Source organism: Aulostomus chinensis, chromosome 11, assembly GCF_037954235.1.
Source record: "Aulostomus chinensis isolate RoL2024-O1b breed Wild chromosome 11, RoL_Achi_v1.0, whole genome shotgun sequence".
Classification (NCBI taxonomy): domain Eukaryota; kingdom Metazoa; phylum Chordata; class Actinopteri; order Syngnathiformes; family Aulostomidae; genus Aulostomus; species Aulostomus chinensis.
In genome coordinates, this window is record NC_141330.1 from 9106806 (window position 1) to 9123474 (window position 16669).

The 16669-nt window shown below is 43.7% G+C and overlaps 2 protein-coding genes across 2 annotated transcripts; both read right to left on the reverse strand.

The window, feature by feature from the left end:
- Positions 1 to 25: 25 nt before the first annotated feature.
- On the reverse strand, positions 26 to 12000 carry vars1 (valyl-tRNA synthetase 1). Its single transcript, XM_086218160.1, has 29 exons — positions 11912 to 12000; positions 10997 to 11352; positions 10770 to 10913; positions 10415 to 10619; positions 10209 to 10324; positions 9909 to 9984; positions 9294 to 9394; positions 9051 to 9178; positions 8783 to 8947; positions 8620 to 8701; positions 8416 to 8535; positions 7498 to 7606; positions 7227 to 7406; positions 6983 to 7107; positions 6744 to 6847; positions 6488 to 6646; positions 5942 to 6032; positions 5724 to 5829; positions 5520 to 5590; positions 4691 to 4816; positions 4493 to 4597; positions 3968 to 4115; positions 3253 to 3380; positions 2887 to 3042; positions 2588 to 2812; positions 1514 to 1625; positions 789 to 964; positions 378 to 527; positions 26 to 235 (listed from the first exon to the last, which is right to left on the reverse strand). The coding sequence occupies exons 2-29, from the start codon at positions 11348 to 11350 to the stop codon at positions 167 to 169; spliced, it is 3831 nt and encodes a 1276-aa protein (XP_086074286.1). The 5' UTR covers positions 11351 to 11352; positions 11912 to 12000; the 3' UTR covers positions 26 to 166.
- A 792-nt stretch (positions 12001 to 12792) lies between these two features.
- On the reverse strand, positions 12793 to 16458 carry LOC147253132 (uncharacterized). Its single transcript, XM_086217143.1, has 4 exons — positions 16386 to 16458; positions 15891 to 16182; positions 14839 to 15714; positions 12793 to 13825 (listed from the first exon to the last, which is right to left on the reverse strand). The coding sequence occupies exons 1-4, from the start codon at positions 16421 to 16423 to the stop codon at positions 13310 to 13312; spliced, it is 1722 nt and encodes a 573-aa protein (XP_086073269.1). The 5' UTR covers positions 16424 to 16458; the 3' UTR covers positions 12793 to 13309.
- Positions 16459 to 16669: the final 211 nt, after the last annotated feature.

The following is a 16669-nucleotide window of genomic DNA, read 5'->3' on the forward strand; positions in this document are numbered from 1 at the left end:
GCGCACACAGAACATTACAGTATAGTTACAGAATCAGAACAATACACCTGCCATACCTTTATTCCGTTCCCTTCATACTACCATCCACTTGGCAAAATGAATAGGAAAATTCAAACACTGACAAGAAAATGTGATTAATGGTCATTTACATAATGGTGTGGGAAGGTTACATCATTTTCCTGAAGTTTTCCATGGCTTCTTGAACTTTTTCAAGTTCAGTTTGGTTCTGTCGTAGCTGTGGAGAAAAGGAAGAAATTATTTACCAGATGTTCACAAGTCAACACCTGACAGTTGATGGCTGCACACAACATTGTTTATACACACTGAATTACACGAAAGAACGTTCTTCTCGCCACCAATGTCTTTTCCCCCCTCACCTTCTCAGCGTCCTGCTCCTGCACCTTCACTGGTACCTTCTCCCTGTAGTCGCTCTTTGCCAGCTTCTCTCTCAGTTTCTCCATCTGTTTCTCCAAGTCGCCCTTCTTTGTTATGAGCTTCGTCACCTCCTTTTCCACATCGATGAGACCCTGTACAGAGACGTTGTCAAGGCCGCGGGGACAGTTGCAAAGAAACTTTTTTTGAGTCAAACCATTCAGATTCATTTAGGCCAGTTTGATGAAGAGGAGTAATTGGGGAACTGTTTCAATGCCCCGAGAAGGACTTTGAAATATCCTTTAACATTCTGCATACAGGGCTGTTTGTATAACTGATTCAGTAACAAGTTGTATATGACTTCCACCGCAGTGATTGAGTAATTTATGCAACTTTTCCAAGCAACCCCACCCCACCTTCAGCATGAGGTTGACGGTACATCTGTCAGAGGCGATGGCCACAGCACAACCTTCTGGGACCTGCTGGTTGCCAGTCAGAGGGATGACGGCCTGAGAGTACGACAAGGTCTGAATCTGAAGACTGTATTTCTGCACCAGAGACACAACCGCAGAGTCTGTGCACTGCAGGTAACCTGGGAGAGAAAGGGGTTTAATAAAGGTTAGGTGTCAGGAGGATAACATTCAGGATTCAACACAGAAAACAACAGAAATACTTGAATGAATCCCCTAAAGGCTTAGGCTGGTGCAGAGGCATAAAAATGAGGCAAGAGCATCAACTACACTGCTGGGGAAAAGAAAAATACTGAATTAGTTCCAACTATCCTCAGATCTAGTTCAGGCAAGTTCCATGTGTCCTTTCCATTTTAAATTGGGGATTTAAAAAAAACAAAACATTTAAATTACAAGGGTTGCAATGATGAAATGATCATTTTCATAAATCTGTTGGAAATTTTGAACCAAAGCTTTTCATTTTAGAACATAACCATAGAACAGCAAGTGATTCTTAGCTGTAGCGAATCTGTAACATTGATATTTGGCACTTTTACTTGGTAAAATAAAACCATTGATGAAATATCAAAATCATACTGGATACTTATTCAGTTACAGCCCTGATGAAAACATTTACTGATGAGGAGTCTAGTTTAAAGAACGGACGTAATAAGTCATGCGGGGCATCTTACAGTCAGCTCGGGTCTTGGTCAGGTTGTAGTCCGCCCTCAGCGATCGGACTGTCTTCACCACACTCATGACAAACTCCATATCACGATCGACCTCCTCACTGTGCCAGCAGAACTACAACGAATGGCATAGAACGTCAGCTGTCAGGACAGTTGTTTAAAGTAACTCACGTTCATCTTCTGATAACATCAGTAGGGCTGTAATCTCCCAGTCGACTGGTCGATTTATGAGTCGATACATTCTGGCTCGACCAAAATTCTGATTGGTCGATTTTTTTGCCACGTTAATTTCATCAGTAGGAAAGTACCGAAAGCACCCCTGTTTCACAGATAACAATCTATCTTCGAACACCCCCCTTGTTTTTGCTATTTTGGACTCGCCCGACCCGCTAGAGACGGACAGACTGAAGAGTACTAGAAGGCCAATGTCTGGTGGATTGATGAATGTATATTTAATTTTGACGGTTTCATTTAAAGTCAGTCCTCGTCCACCATGTCAAAGACCTGTGCAGCGTGGCAGCATTTCATGAAAATAGATAATGGAAAAAAAGTCGAATGCAAAGTTTGCAAACAACAGTTTGCGTATCACAGCTCCACGACAAACACGACGACGTGTCACCTAGAAACGGTGAGCTAACTTGTCCACCTTAGGTTGCCCCGTCAGTTTTGAGTATATGAACATATCAGAATTGCTATTTCAATGTTTTAGTCTAATAATTGTTTTGTTTTAATTGTGAAAATTCTTACTGTGGACTTGCTTTGGTGTTTAAGAGTCAAGTTTTAATTTAAAAATCTATTTGTGTCTCAGCCGCGATGCTGAGCTCCTGTGTTCAGTCTCGCTCTGTGCGCAGGACAAACGATAGTGTCGGTCAATTATTATAACATGACAAAAACAATTGTCTAAATATTCCTCAACAGGTTTTGTGCTGATAGTTGACACAGTAAATTTTTCATATATAAAATAAGTCGATTTTTCGTCGAAATTTGAGGGTTTCAGCCGACCAAGAATTTCTTTGGTTGATTGCAGCCCTAAACATCCGAGATGGTTGCTTCTTACAGATTAGAGGATCAGCTCACCTCTTTAGTGTCAGGGTAAGATGTCACACAGATGCTGGGGGGGTCATTCTGTGGTCGTCGTCGCGGTAACCTCTGGAAGAGTTCCTCTGTGACGAAGGGCATCATGGGAGAGGCAAGTCGCAGACCAACATCCAGGCAGGTGTAAAGGGTTTGCCTGCAAACTAGCGCTTGTCTCTGGCTGGCAGCGTCTTCTTCTGCTTTACTGAACACTGGCTTCACACTTTCCTGTGCAGGATGAGGGGTCAATGTGAAGTCCTCTGCAAAAACAGTTTCCGCACCATCACGTAAGTGGTTCTTACCAGGTAGATGTCGCAGAGTTCATAGAGCCAGAAGTTGTAGATGGCGGTGGTAATGGCTGGAAAGTCATAGGCCTTGAAGCCGTTATCACAGAGAGCAACAGCAGCACTCAACCTGGACAGAATCCACCGGTCTGAAACACTTTCCTCCCCGCACAGCTAAGAGGGTGGAACCACATCTTGAGTTTAATAAACTCTTGTAACTCAAAGCCTTCTCTAAGATGTTGGTGTGTGATACAGGGTAATCTGAAAAGCAGCACAGGGGCGAATTAACCCCAGAAGAGGTTTAGAGACATTTATGTAGTCAAAGTATAGTGAGTAATGTCAGTGGACAAAATGAAAACGCTCCTTCTCCTGCGTCCGTCACACCTGGGCTTTCTCTGCTGGTACAAAGGTCTCCCCCAGTGTCTTCATAGCAAACTTCACAGCATTCCACAGCTTGTTGCAGAAGTGGCGGTAACCCAGGATACGGTTGACGTCCAGGTTGATGTCCCTGCCTGGGAGACACACCAACATGTTTGCATACCAAACTTAACTGAAATCTGAACCTTTGCCCAAGTCTCAGCCCTTCATATGAAGATCCAAGCCTGCACGGTAGTAGATGTCATCGTATGCAGGGAACCAATACGCTGATAATTTACAACTATTTGACCAACAGCCAAAATCTGCAGATGCTGGATTAGAAGTTTATATGATACTCACATTTTAAACATACTCTAAATAACATACAATTTAAAATGAACACTTATGTTTTTCTTTATTTCTGTAACATTTAGTAAAGCCAGTAAAGGATACATTTACAGAGAAGACACCCAAATAAAAGCGGGCAGATAATATCTGCCGTTACTGCTGAAGTGCTGATATTATTGTGCATCCCTCACATAAACAAGCAAGCAAACACATATTTAATGTTTGTTTAACACATCCAACAGCTAGTTGAGCCAAAAGCAATAGTCGTTACACTGAGAACAAGCCACTGTTTTGACTCGCTTTATGAATTCAGGGCTGAGGTGACGAGGCCGCTGGCCAATGAAGACCCCACAAGGGATAAATGAAGAGAATAAAAAAAGATGAATGAGTTCACCTTGGCTGGTGTAGGCACACAGGGCGAACCGGAGAGCATCTGTGCCACATTCTGGGATGCCATTTGGATAGTCTGACTTCTGGCCCTGCCTTGCCTTCTCCACCTCTACTGGATCCAAGTTACTATCCATCAACTGGTCATGAAGACCCTAGAAGGGTGAGGGCAAGAGGAGGAATGTCAGCTAAAAGTGTTGATGTGTGTTGAGTCAGGCCTTGCATATCTGTGGTGCAGGCAAGGACGGACTGGAAGGTGTTAAAGTCCTTCAGTGCCCTCTAGAGGACAGATGTGCTTCATTGAGCTGGGCTTTTTCCTTCCAGCTTGTGAAATGATGATTGATGGCCTCAATAAAAGCTTGTTGGGAGCAGAAAAAGGTGGTTAATAACGCTTACATAAGAATATGGGCCTCTGGGGAGCAATGAGCATGTGGAAGACTATCAAAAAGACAACACAAATCGAAGAAAGGAGAGACTGTGTGTGTGCGTGTGTGTGAATCAGAACATGCATCAAAGCGTTATTAGGCTTTACCTCGAGAGAAATCCCTGTAATCACATCCAGAGGGTCAATGACGTTGCCCAAAGATTTGCTCATCTTCCTTCCATGGGCATCCCTCACCACCGCATGCAAATAAACCTGTAAAAACGGCATCATTACTTAATCTCACCCAGCTAAAACCACTTACGTAATCCCCTGTTGTGTTATATGATGCTGTCGTCTTAGTCTCGCCTCTTTAAAGGGCAGCTTGCCGGTTAGCTTGAGGCCCATCATCACCATACGAGCCACCCAGAAGAAGAGGATGTCATGACCCGTCTCCAGCAAGGTGCCTGGGTAGAACACATTCAGGTCCTGGGTCTAAGGAACATGAATCATGGAGATGAATACATATGATACAGAATTGGCACTTTAAATTCAGCCACTTGGAAGAAGGTAAACTTTGTACAGGAGGAAATATGGAAAGCAAACCAGAATACAGTGTATTTGTGGACGCTAGAGAGAGAGAGGGAGGGATGGAGGAGCTCTGCACAGACACAAAGAGGAAGCTGAAGCGTGATAATTAATTACACCAAACATTAAAAAATAGGGATTAAAGAGCCAGTAATGCCGTAGCTAATCAACACAACAGTCTTTCATTAGCTAAATCACTGTCTAGTTTGATTCACGTCACGTAATGTCATAATTAAAGCCACTAAAAGCAAACGTGATATACTGTTGCCATTGTTGTTGTCAGTGTAAATGTAAATGTTCTCTCTAATAGATGAACCACCTGTAAAAAAAACCATGTGTGAGGACAGAGTGAACTCTAACCAGACAGAATGAAAAGCATAACAAAGCAGAAAATCCTCCACTTGGTCAAACCAAACAACCTGTAGGCGTAAAAGCCCCCGTAATGATATGCACAGGAATTTTGATGGCAGCGTTTCAAGTTCAGATGGTCTACTTTATCACACTATTTGCAGTTTGAGAAAAGTTTCCTCTGCAGCTGATTTGCATGTCTTTAAAATAAATAAAAAATAAACAAAAAGGTAGCATTTTACTCTGGCCAAACTGGTTTTACCTCATTCGGCCATCCAAAGATGGAGAACGGGAAAATGCCTGATGAGAACCAAGTATCCAGAACATCGTCGTCTGAAACACAGGAAGAAAAATTATGGATATGGAGAAAATTCAATTTAATCAGCCAAATCAGTGTAGTGAATATGAACTGATTAGATAACCTTTCAAATGATTGTGGTAATGAGACTAATTCATTAAAAAGCACCTTGTCTCAGGGTTACTTTCTCAGCAGACACGCTGAAGCGTTTCGCCGCCTTCTCTCTGGCTTCCTCCTCTGATCTCCCACTCACCCAGTACTGGCCGTCCATGTCCTGAGGAGACGAGAACAGAGGGCATACGTGACTGTACAAGGAAAAGACATGCACAAAACTAGCTTGTCGCTGTTATCTGAAAGCCTCTGGACCTTGGTAGGTGTTATCTTACCTCTCCTGGTGTCACACTCGGATCATTGACAGTGATGAAGTACGCGGGGATGCGATGACCCCACCACAGCTGCCGGGAGATACACCAGTCCCTGAGAAGATTGGAAGCTCAAATGATCAGTCAACTACATAAATCAGTCAATAATTAATTACTCAAGTATTTTATCAACAAATTAACAAGTTGTATCATTTTCCAATAAAAGCCATCAGCTATTTTCTGGAGATTTGCTGCTTTCTCCTAATTTAAAATGATAGTAAATTATGCGTCTTTGCTCCACTTGTTGGACAAAACACAAAAATTGTGATAATTATTTTTCACAATTTTAAGAACATTTTTTTAACATTTAGAAGTGAATCAAGTAATCTTGAGTCACATTGCAGTTTTGCCAATGTCCAACTGAGTAGATACTGCGTGTATGAATATCGTTGGCCCTTGCTGAACCTCTTCACCCAGTTTGGGGAAATTTCAGCGGAAGTTTTAGTGTAATCCTTCAGACAGCAACACAAACCAACAACCACCTTGGAGAAGGTAAGAAGAGATGTTTACCTGATATTGTCCATCCAGTTGAACCAAGTCTTGAGGTGGTGATCGGGGATAATTTTGAGCCGTCCCTCTCTGACGGCGTCAGCAGCCTGCTTGCCCATATCTCTGCAGTTCACATACCACTGCGGTTTTAGCAGTGGCTCCACGATGTCCTTGGAACGACTGATGGAACACAAAAACACACACACACACAAAGCAGGACTTAAAGGATGATCCTGAGTAGGACGAGAACTACTGCACAGGTTGACCTCGATCTCACCTGCACACTGGTACCACCATGGGGTTGTCTTTGATCTCCTTAAACTGCCCCCTGTCCTTGAGAGCCTGGAGAACCGCCTTCCTGGCCTCAAAACGCTTCATACCCTGGAGGATCAGAATGAATTCAAAATGTAAAGTTAAACTTTGCCACCCGAGCAAACTATAGGGAAGCCTGACTTTTAATGTCACCATAGAAATGCACACACTGCAAGGAGAGAGGGTAATAATGAGACACTTTACCAGGAAGGGAGGGGGTACATTAATGAGCAGGCCGTTCTCATCCAAAATGTTGATGAAGGCCAGATTGTGTCTCTCTCCGACCTCGTAGTCATTATGGTCGTGTGCTGGGGTGATCTTGACGGCACCTGAACACAAAATGGGGACAGAAAAGTCAAAGATAAGTCGTAATGAGGGATATGACCTAAGTTAATGGCTTGTTAGGGTTTTCCAGCACAATCCTGATTGACAGGAAAGTTCTCTTCACCTGTTCCAAAACTCATGTCCACAAAGTCATCAAAGACAATCTGCATCTTTCGGTCACAGAAGGGGTGCACCACCATTTTCCCCCTCAGATGCTGATATCTGGGATCAGCGGGGTGGACGGCTACGGCCGTGTCTCCCAGCATCGTCTCAATACGAGTGGTAGCCACAGTCACCTCCTCGTCTAAAGGACAGAAGGAGGAGGACAAATGTGGACAAAAGTAGGGACTCGTGGCTCAGGGTCAAAATATTCTGCCATTAATGAGCATACATACCTGAGCCATCTACCTTGTAGGCAAAAGACACCAACACTCCGAACTCTACTTTCTCTTTATAACCAGGCACAGGCAGCAGTGTTCTTCCTGTGAGCTCCCTCTTATCCACCTGGGAAACAAGCAGCAGATTTAATCAAGCTAGGTTGGCTTGGTATTGTTTGGAAGCATATGCTATCATTTGCTAGACAATACCCCCAATTCTGCAGAGAAGAAATGGGAGGAAAGACAGACGAAGGGTGGGGGGGCAACAAGTGTTCCTGCCCTTTATCTTTTGCCATCTTGGTTCTCCTACGTGTTCCACCTACAGAGACTCTAGCCTTCAGGAGAGGCGGTGTTGAGTTGGTATTTGGTGCAACAAAGAATTCTAATTATTCAAAAAGTGTTGGACACGTAGAAACAGTGACCAGTATTTTAAAGCAATTTAAGTAGGGCTGCATAATATCGGATTCTTTTGAGTAAATGCCGATACTTACAGACTGACTTGGACAATAGCCGGTTTTCCACAGTGTTGGTATATGTATGAAAAGTTTCAATAATTTTCACATTCTTTACATAAAGCAAACATTGTGAATTTGAACAATTAATGTTTTTTCTTGCTTCCAAAACATTTGGAAGGTTCAAAAAATCCAGAGGATAAATCATACGTTTACTGCATTGTTTACTCATCACCTGTTCTTTAGGATGCCTAGAGACCTGAATATACCAGGTTCTCTATCTCTATCAGCTCAGTTTTGATTAAAAAAATGATTGATTTCTGACGATACTGACCAAGTGTCAATATTATCAGGAATCCATAAATCATTAGTACCGTCTGTAAAATCCTACTATTTGAAAAAGAACAAGGCAGAAGTGAAGAAATAGCCATGCTCTATATCACCCTGAGGGTCACTGTTGAGCATAACTTTGATTACAACTTGCCTCGATGTCAGAGATGGCAGAGTTCAGTGTGCAGGACCAGTTGACCAGCCTCTTGCTCCTGTAGATCACTCCCTCATCATGCATGCGGATAAAGGCCTCTTGGACTGCATAGGAGAGTTTCTGGACAGAGAAATGCAGAGATGAGATCAGAGAAGAGGAATATTTCTTCAGCTTCCATTCAAATCAGAGAGTTTAGAGACTCACAGGGTCCATGGTGAAGCAGGCTCTGTCCCAGTCTAGAGAGGACCCCAGCTTCTTCAGCTGGTGGTAGATCCGGTCTCCCTTCCTAAAGACACACAAGGGGCACAGTGAAAACTCACACTTTTTTCTCTTCTCTTTCTTTCATAACATCACTTTCTTCACATACTCATTTTTCCACTTCCAGACTTCTTGGATGAAGTTTTCCCTCCCCAGGTCGTGACGGCTCATGCCCCTCTCTCTCATCAGCTTCTTCTCCACCACCACCTGGGTGGCAATGCCAGCGTGGTCGCAGCCCGGGTTCCACAGTGTGGTCTCACCTCGCATTCTGTGCCTGGAAGGTGACAGGGAAGAGAACCAATTAACACTGCTTCTGTTCTGCGAGAAAATGTGAGTCTCACCAAATGTACCATCGCTATGACTGCAAGTGTAGTCACCAGCGGGTGAGACAATCCTGAATGGCGTTGGTGAGAGCGTGACCGAGGTGGAGTGATCCGGTCACATTAGGTGGAGGGATGCACATCATGAAAATGCCACGAGGGTTCTGCTCACTGATACTCTGCCTCTGTAGAAAGTAGTGAGGAGGACACACAATGATGTATAATTACTGGCTGCTCTAAAAAATAAGACATTCGATGATGTGATGACGTATGTGATAATAAGAGGAAGGGCTTCTTTACCCCATATTCAGGCTTAAAAAATCCCTGCTTCTCCCACCATGGATACCAGGCAGCCTCCACATACTGAGGACTGTAGGAGTCAGGAAGCGCACTGATGACATCTAACACCAGAAGTAAGAGAGACCAACTTCAGATACTCATCAGAAACTTCTTTCACATGATACAACCCCCATATCACCAGACTGTAAACCTCTCAGCCCTTTGAGGATGCTAAAGGCCGGCCGGAAATACAGTTTTCCGATATATGAATAATGAACCTGTTTCTTCAGCCGCCCTGTAAAACGTCCACAAATGTGTGAAACAGACAGGTGGATCAGACGAAGGCACCCACGAGATCGCGGGTTTTAAACACGATGACAGTAAATGATCCCTGCCACAAAGTTCCCTTTTCTCACCCAGCAAATCATACAAGATAAGCATCTGTGTGATAACTCCATATTACGCAGTTCCCTAGAAGGTTATAAAGTCAAGAAGAATTCCTTGGCTAGTCAAATTTTTGTGCACTTGTGCATCAGCAGTTTTGGACGCTAGATACCACCGTACCAGCAGGGCCGGGCCATGACCACGCCAGCTTCCCTGCACACAAATGTTACATTGATAATGGTCATTACTCACCTTTTTTCTCCCCGCTGGGGGTCAGAATGTTGTACTTGGTCACGCCCAACTCCTTCTTCTCAACTTTGGGTTTTTTCTGCAATAGAAAAAGAAAAGTGTCGACAACAGCAAGCAGCACCACAGTCGTCCAGCTGGCCTCTCTGTGTCACTGCAATGAGTACAGTGTGTTCTGCATGGCGAAGTCTCAGAAGAGGATTTTGTGGAACATTAATTCCAAGACATGAGAAATAGCTGCATTCATGGGTAGAAGCTATGTTATCTGTCTGAGAATATTTAAGAAATGCTGTGCTTGTTGAGTACCTCGGATGGTGGCTGAGTCTTTTTCTTCGCTTCCATTTCCTTCTTCTGTTGGAACTTTTCTAGCTTTTCTCTCTTCTTGGCCTCCTTCTTTAACTGGGCTTCAGTTTTGGGGGGGCCTGGAAAAAAAAAGTAAGTAAAAGAAAAAAACGGAAATGCTGTTAATAAAATACAATAATGTTTATGATCACTTCCTGGGATTCCTGTACCATTAGCTGTGGTTCCAGCTTCAGCAACAGCAGCAGCAGCAGGAGGACTGGCTTCAGGAGCGCCATTCGTCTTGGGTGTAACTGGCAGCATCTTCTCACACAGAGGGATCTTCCCCAGAACCTTCAGGAACTGAGGCTGGTTAATGCAGGTTGTGAACCACCTGGTAACGTTGGTCAATGCCTCCCTGTCTGATGGTTCTAGAACCTAAAGACAAATGAAAATTTGAGGAATATTTAGTGATTTATTGCACATTCACATAAGAGCAATGAGCCTAATCTGTTCTGAAACCCGTAAACCCTGAGATTTAATAAAGCAATAATGTGGAGAAACCTGTAAGACAACAAACATACGCACATATTTGAAGGGCAGAACAAGAGCTGTGGCGACAGCCATGTCAGCCAGGGTGACACTCTCCCCAACTAGGAAGGTTCTTGATTCCAGTGTTCTATCGAGAACCTTTAGAACACGCAACAACTCTGCACGGGAACTCTGCTGGAGCTAAAGAAGCACAACAAGTAATTAGAAATGAAACCTATAGATTGAATGGATCACACAAGCTCAAATTTGAATTCTTCTCTCACCTTCTTATCCACCACCATCATCCCCATCAGTGGGAAGACCACCGCACAGGACACCGGTGTGAGCTCGTTGTCTGCGAAGCTGAGCCACTGCCACACCTGGCTCTGCTGCTTTACATCAGCACCAACTCTCCTCCCCTGAGAGGCCAAGTACCAGGCCACAGCACTGGCCCCACACAGGACTGAGCCACCTTCCTTGGCACCCAGCACCAGGGTGGGTCTTGAGCGAGCATTCAGAGAGGCAGGAGGGTCCTCCATGATGGTCTGAACACGAGAGGTTGGACATACTTCTGCAGCTATGAGGGCCAGAAGGCTCTTGAAGTCATCAGGGTGTGATGACACATAGAGAGTGGCCATTCCTGGTGGAGACAAAGTCATGTTGGTCCGGGTGATTTTGACGTATTTTTATATTTTTATACAGTTTTCTTTCTGCTTCTGCCTTTTGCTAAATCATTTCAATAATTGTTTAATCGTATTCTACTGTTGAAGTGCTTTTCACTTTATTCCTCACTTTCGATTTCATGTTATCTACGTGGAATGTCTGGAGTTCATGTTAGCATTTTTGTTTTGATGCATTCAATGCCCCTCTGCAATGAGAAGTGCTGTAAAATTAAACTCTTCTTGTCAACCATTCTAAGCATCATCTTGGACACATCGCTGGTACAAAATGACAGAAGACTAACTAGCTTTGTTGTTCATTAAATGCTAATCTGACCGCTGCCACCTGTCACAAGCTGCCGAAAAGTCTAGGCTAGTTAGCCTTAGCTACACAAGCAAACTAAAGCTCTAGTTTCTTTAACTACCTGGTGCTCTGCGCTTCATTCGCACACTCAGACGCTACATAACAACCGTTCAATTGTTCTTCTTCAAGACACACATGACATATGATTTTTAATTTTCCACATTCGCAGCGCATACCTTTGAATGAAACAGAAAGAGACGTCAGCTTATCAGACCACACAGCAGACACGAGTCCGCTGCCAGTCTGATGCAATGAAACGACAATAGTTCCGGGTTTGACTCGTCGCTTCCGCCGCGTAACGGAAGTGTAAGATAATAATCAAAATATCACTCCTAACAATAAACCGATGTGGAAAGGGAAGTCTTTGAATAAATACTTCTGGAGGGACATTAAGAAATGTTATTAATTATATATATATTATGTGTGTGTGTCAAAAATATATATTTGATTATCAAACTTTTTATAATTTTTATACAATTTTACTACCTTTTCTATTTGATATAAAATATCAAAGAACGAAGAAGAAATAGAAGAAGAAAGAAGTATTCTTTATTCAGCTTCCATGTCATGTGACTGACATGTATATTCAGTATGTAAATATTTTAATGCTGAATTAAATTTCAATATTTTTTGTGTCGTGTGACTTAATAACAGTGATTAGGTAGGGAAGCTAATCAATACCAGAGATAAAGAACACCAGCTTGAACAAATATGACGCACCTCTTTTGATACAGTTATATTTAGCTGTGCTGTAAAAGAGGAGTCCTAACAGCAAAGCCATTTTGTTGGGTCCCAGTGCAGCTGGATTACCTGCATGTGTGGTAGCTTCAGTGATTATCTATCAAATAAACATCAACACTGGTTATGTGCTTTATTCTAACTGCTATTTAAATGATATTTAATCTACAATGTGGCAAAATTCATGATATGTCACTAGATCCTTACTCAAACAATCGGATAAATGTTGTGGAATGTAATATGATGAATCACGATGACTACTATGTATGATTTTTATATTGTTGTTGGTATAGAATGATGATGAGAACAGTAGGCCAGAATTCTCTTTTATTCAAACTTATAGGCAAACAATTAATGACACCCTTATTATACAGCAGTTGTCTTATGCACTCAAGTCTGTTTTAAGACACAGTTGGCCAACTGTCAAGTACAGTAGTTTATTTGGATACCCAGCTTTCCACAGTGATGAAGACCAAAAGGAAACTTATAATTCTCAAGAATATTTTAACATGTGACCATCCTTCTAAAACAACAAAGGCATATTGAATGACATCAGATATCTTTGTGAAACATTTGCTCGCAAAAACAGATAACCATTTTCAAAATGGAGGATCAACATATAAATAGAATATCGTCAAAATATACATTTCAATACATTTAGCCAATATTAAATCATGTTACTGGATTCAATTTTTGGTTTGATTTCTGTTTATTTTTCTTCTGCTTTTTAAAATCAATTCATCTGTTTTTGCAAAGGGGATCTTCAAATGCAAAATATATGTTCAAAACACCCCAAAAAAGGGCGCGGGGCAGGTGGGGGGGCATTTGAAAGCCATTCATTCTGATTCCTCTCCATAAGCCCCCCTCACTGCACCAAAGACCACATCTAATATCCCCATTATGAAACCTCCTCCCATTCTGAACATATTACCCACCCCATTTCCACTTCTCCACGCCAGCCTCCCCAACCCTCCTCCTACAGCTTTTGCCTGACCTCCCATCTCATTCACCACTGTCCCTACATACCCCTCACTCTGCTCCCACAGCCACCCTCCAAAGAACTTAGTCACACTCCAGCCATTGTCCAGCGTGTCCCCAAATATCCCCACTGTGTCCCCAGCCAACGTGCCCATACCAGAGACCCCGGTGTAGCAGCTGCTCAGAAGGGCCCCCACCATGGCGGAGGTGCAGTAGTAGGCGCTGGAGAAGCAGGTTCCTCCAATACCCAGCAGCATTTCTCCAGCTGACCTGACCCAGGACAACATGTCAGAGGTGAGGAGGTGGAGGAGGGAGAAGGTGTCTCCAGGTAGGGCAGACAGAACTCCCAGGTCCTCCTGAAACACGTAGGTCACCTGGATCAAGATAGAAACAGCAGTTTAATAAGTGAGTCAAATTAATGTGATTTATTAAGATAACAAAGACCTGAGAGAGTTTACACAGGCCACACCTCATTCCTGCCTCTGGGAGGAGTCCAGTGGTAGCGTGACATTCATTAAAGGATTCAAATATTCAACAATCTTAATATTTAACATTATGGACGCTGGCTTTTAGAAAGCTACATTAACTTATTTTTTCTTTTTTTAAACACTTGGGTTGGTATGGTATTTACAGTTGATGTGGTGAATTTGCGAGCAACCATTTCTGATCAGATCTTCCGGTAATTATCATTCCTCTGAAGTCGTGTTTATGCTCACTTGGCAAACACCCAATATCCACTCTCCTTTGACTCTATTTTTGGTCTCTATCAACTCCTGAGGGATTTCAACTGCTAAATGCCCCACTGTCTGTCTGTCAAGTGCACTGAGTGAACGCCGAAGTCAAAAATGTTTCTTGTGCCTCTTGTAGCTGAAAACAGCACTGAGACTGCTGAGTGAATCAAACAGCAGATTTGCATTTGCAAACAATGAGCTAAAACACATTCTACTCATTGTTATTATTTTAAAAATTTACAGTTGCTTCAAACGTATCCTATGTTGTTGTTTTTTAACACAGGTGAAATTACCAGCATTTTTTTTTTAACTATTTGCAAATACAATGTAATACAACTCAAATTAAAGGGACACATCATCAATTTTACAGATTAAGTTCAGTTAACTAAACCTTGGGACATCTCAGTCTCTGCTGTTGGGATTTTGACCCACAAATCCACCTCTTCAGAGTCTCTGAACTATTGTACATTTTCTGTTGCAGGTAGGTTATAAGGAAGAGTAGAGTTCCTGATCCCGTGCCCACCCTTCCTCCTTTGTCCAGGCTTGGCACCGCCCTATGCTACAAGTCAAAGGTAAATCAAATTGAGTAACCCATTAAGACTAAATGAAGAAAAAAAAAAACCTCTATGTGTGAATGGTCAAGTCACATGTTTCACCTGTCCAGGTAACGCTGTGATTCTGGAGATCATTGGCCATAGTGGAGCTGTAAGAATGGAGTAGGTGGTGGAGAGGATGTAGACCAAGGTGCTGCTGGAATTTGTGTCTGCCTCCACTTCAGCTACTGTGTCAGTGTCTGTGGACTCAGAAGACTCTGATGTGACAGCTTCTGGATTTGTCACATCATCCTTTTCCTCTCCGCTGCTTTCTGACGTCCCTGCAGCCTCTTCTGTCACGTCAGCTTCCTCTGTCACATCAGTTTCTTCTGGCTCAGCATCAAGAGCTGCCACCTGTTCCCCAGCAAATGGTTCCTCGTTGCTAGCATCTACACTGTGCTCTTCTACTTGATCACTAGTATCTGAATCCACATCAGTAGATCCTGCGCCTTCCCCTGTAGACTCCTCAGCCAGGGTCTCCATATCTCTGAGCTGTGCCTCACCGTGTAGACCAACTCCAACAGTCTCCCCATCAGCTCCCACACAGCCTTCAGAGAAAAGCTCCGCCACATCGAGCAGCTCCTCCAGTTCCTCGACGGTCACTTGTCTCTCCCCTTCATCTGTCTCCTCACTGATCAAGCCCATGCTGAAGCCACCCTTCCCCCCTGGGACACTGCAGCACAGGGCAGACCACAGCAGCTTCGTCTTACAATCCTCATCACCAACCTCTGTGGCTAAATGTCCTCCCACCCCAGTCAGGATGTAGAGATCACCCCCTAAACTGTTGCATTGAGGGGCGATATTTGACTGGACCAGTGCTGTGACTGTTGAGTCCCAATGTTGAAGAGGGGAGTCTGCAGGCAAAACAGGATGAGATGGATCCTCGCCTCCGCTGAGAAGAGCTGGAATAACTACTTTAATGTCTTCCTCTTCCTCTGCCTGTGTGGAAAAAAATCAAGGTATAAATGCTCTAGAGTACATGAAAGTAAACAGTAGCTGAAGTAGCGCACGTATTAACATGCACATACAAATCAATACATGACGTAAGGCTGTTGTTTTCAAATATCAAAAGGTACATTTTGTCAATTCTAAGAATACGATCGATTTGTCCTTACCACAAGATCTCCCCCCTCCTGTCCCTGTGTCTCTGTCCATCCATGGCTAAGACGGAAGGCAGAGTAGACAGCTGTGTCACAGGTCAGTTTGTGAAGAGTGGCAAACTCCTGTCCCCCAGGCAGCCTGTGACAGGATGGCTGCAGCAGTGAGCCTCCAGAGACTCCCCGAGGAGGCATCTGTCTGTAGAAGCAGTGGCTGCAGAGACTGAAGCCTGACTCTGAGTTGTCCTCAGCTGCAAGAGACAGGCCTGGGCCTAGCACAGCCAGCAGCCAGGCGGCTGCAGCAGCTGCACTGACAGCAGCGGGACACAGCATGGTGGTGATGAGCACAGCAAATCTCTCCCCTCTCTCTCTCTCTCTCTCTCTCTCTCTCCCTCACTCTCTCACACAAACATACAGAATGAAAGCCTTATAAATTATCTAGTGCTTTTCTAGATAGAAAAGATAAGGTGGCCGAGGTTGGCAGGCTCTCCTGGCGTCTGGTTGTTTTCTCACCAGCTCTTTCTTCTGTCCTCCAGTCTGTCTTCAGCCATCCTGCTGTAATGTCAGCTGGGTAAATCTGTGTTGCAGGCACAGTCTTGCTTACTCCTTCATTTCCTTTTCCTTGTCAACCTCGCCCCCTCTGTCAGATCCACCCTCTTTGCCTCTCCCTCCTGCTATACCTCCACTCCACCCCTCCCCCTTATACTCTCCATGGTTACACCTTTAACTCCCATTGCTGATTGGTATACAAACCAAGCCCACACCCACTCAAACCTGTCAATTACCTGTATGTCTGC

Excerpts from the sequence above, each read along its gene's own strand:
- LOC147253132 (XM_086217143.1), bottom strand. The coding sequence starts at position 16,423 with ATGGCTGAAGACAGACTGGAGGACAGAAGAAAGAGCTG. Across the intron at positions 16,183-16,385 it reads GAGGACAGAAGAAAGAGCTG|TGCAGCTGCTGCAGCCGCCT; the intron begins GTGAGAAAACAA and ends CGCTGCTGTCAG. Across the intron at positions 13,826-14,838 it reads TCACAGCGTTACCTGGACAG|GTGACCTACGTGTTTCAGGA; the intron begins GTGAAACATGTG and ends ATCTTGATCCAG.
- vars1 (XM_086218160.1), bottom strand. The coding sequence starts at position 11,350 with ATGGCCACTCTCTATGTGTCATCACACCCTGATGACTTCAAGAGCCTT. Across the intron at positions 5,830-5,941 it reads CGAGTGTGACACCAGGAGAG|GACATGGACGGCCAGTACTG; the intron begins GTAAGATAACAC and ends TCGTCTCCTCAG. Across the intron at positions 3,043-3,252 it reads TACCAGCAGAGAAAGCCCAG|CTGTGCGGGGAGGAAAGTGT; the intron begins GTGTGACGGACG and ends CCACCCTCTTAG.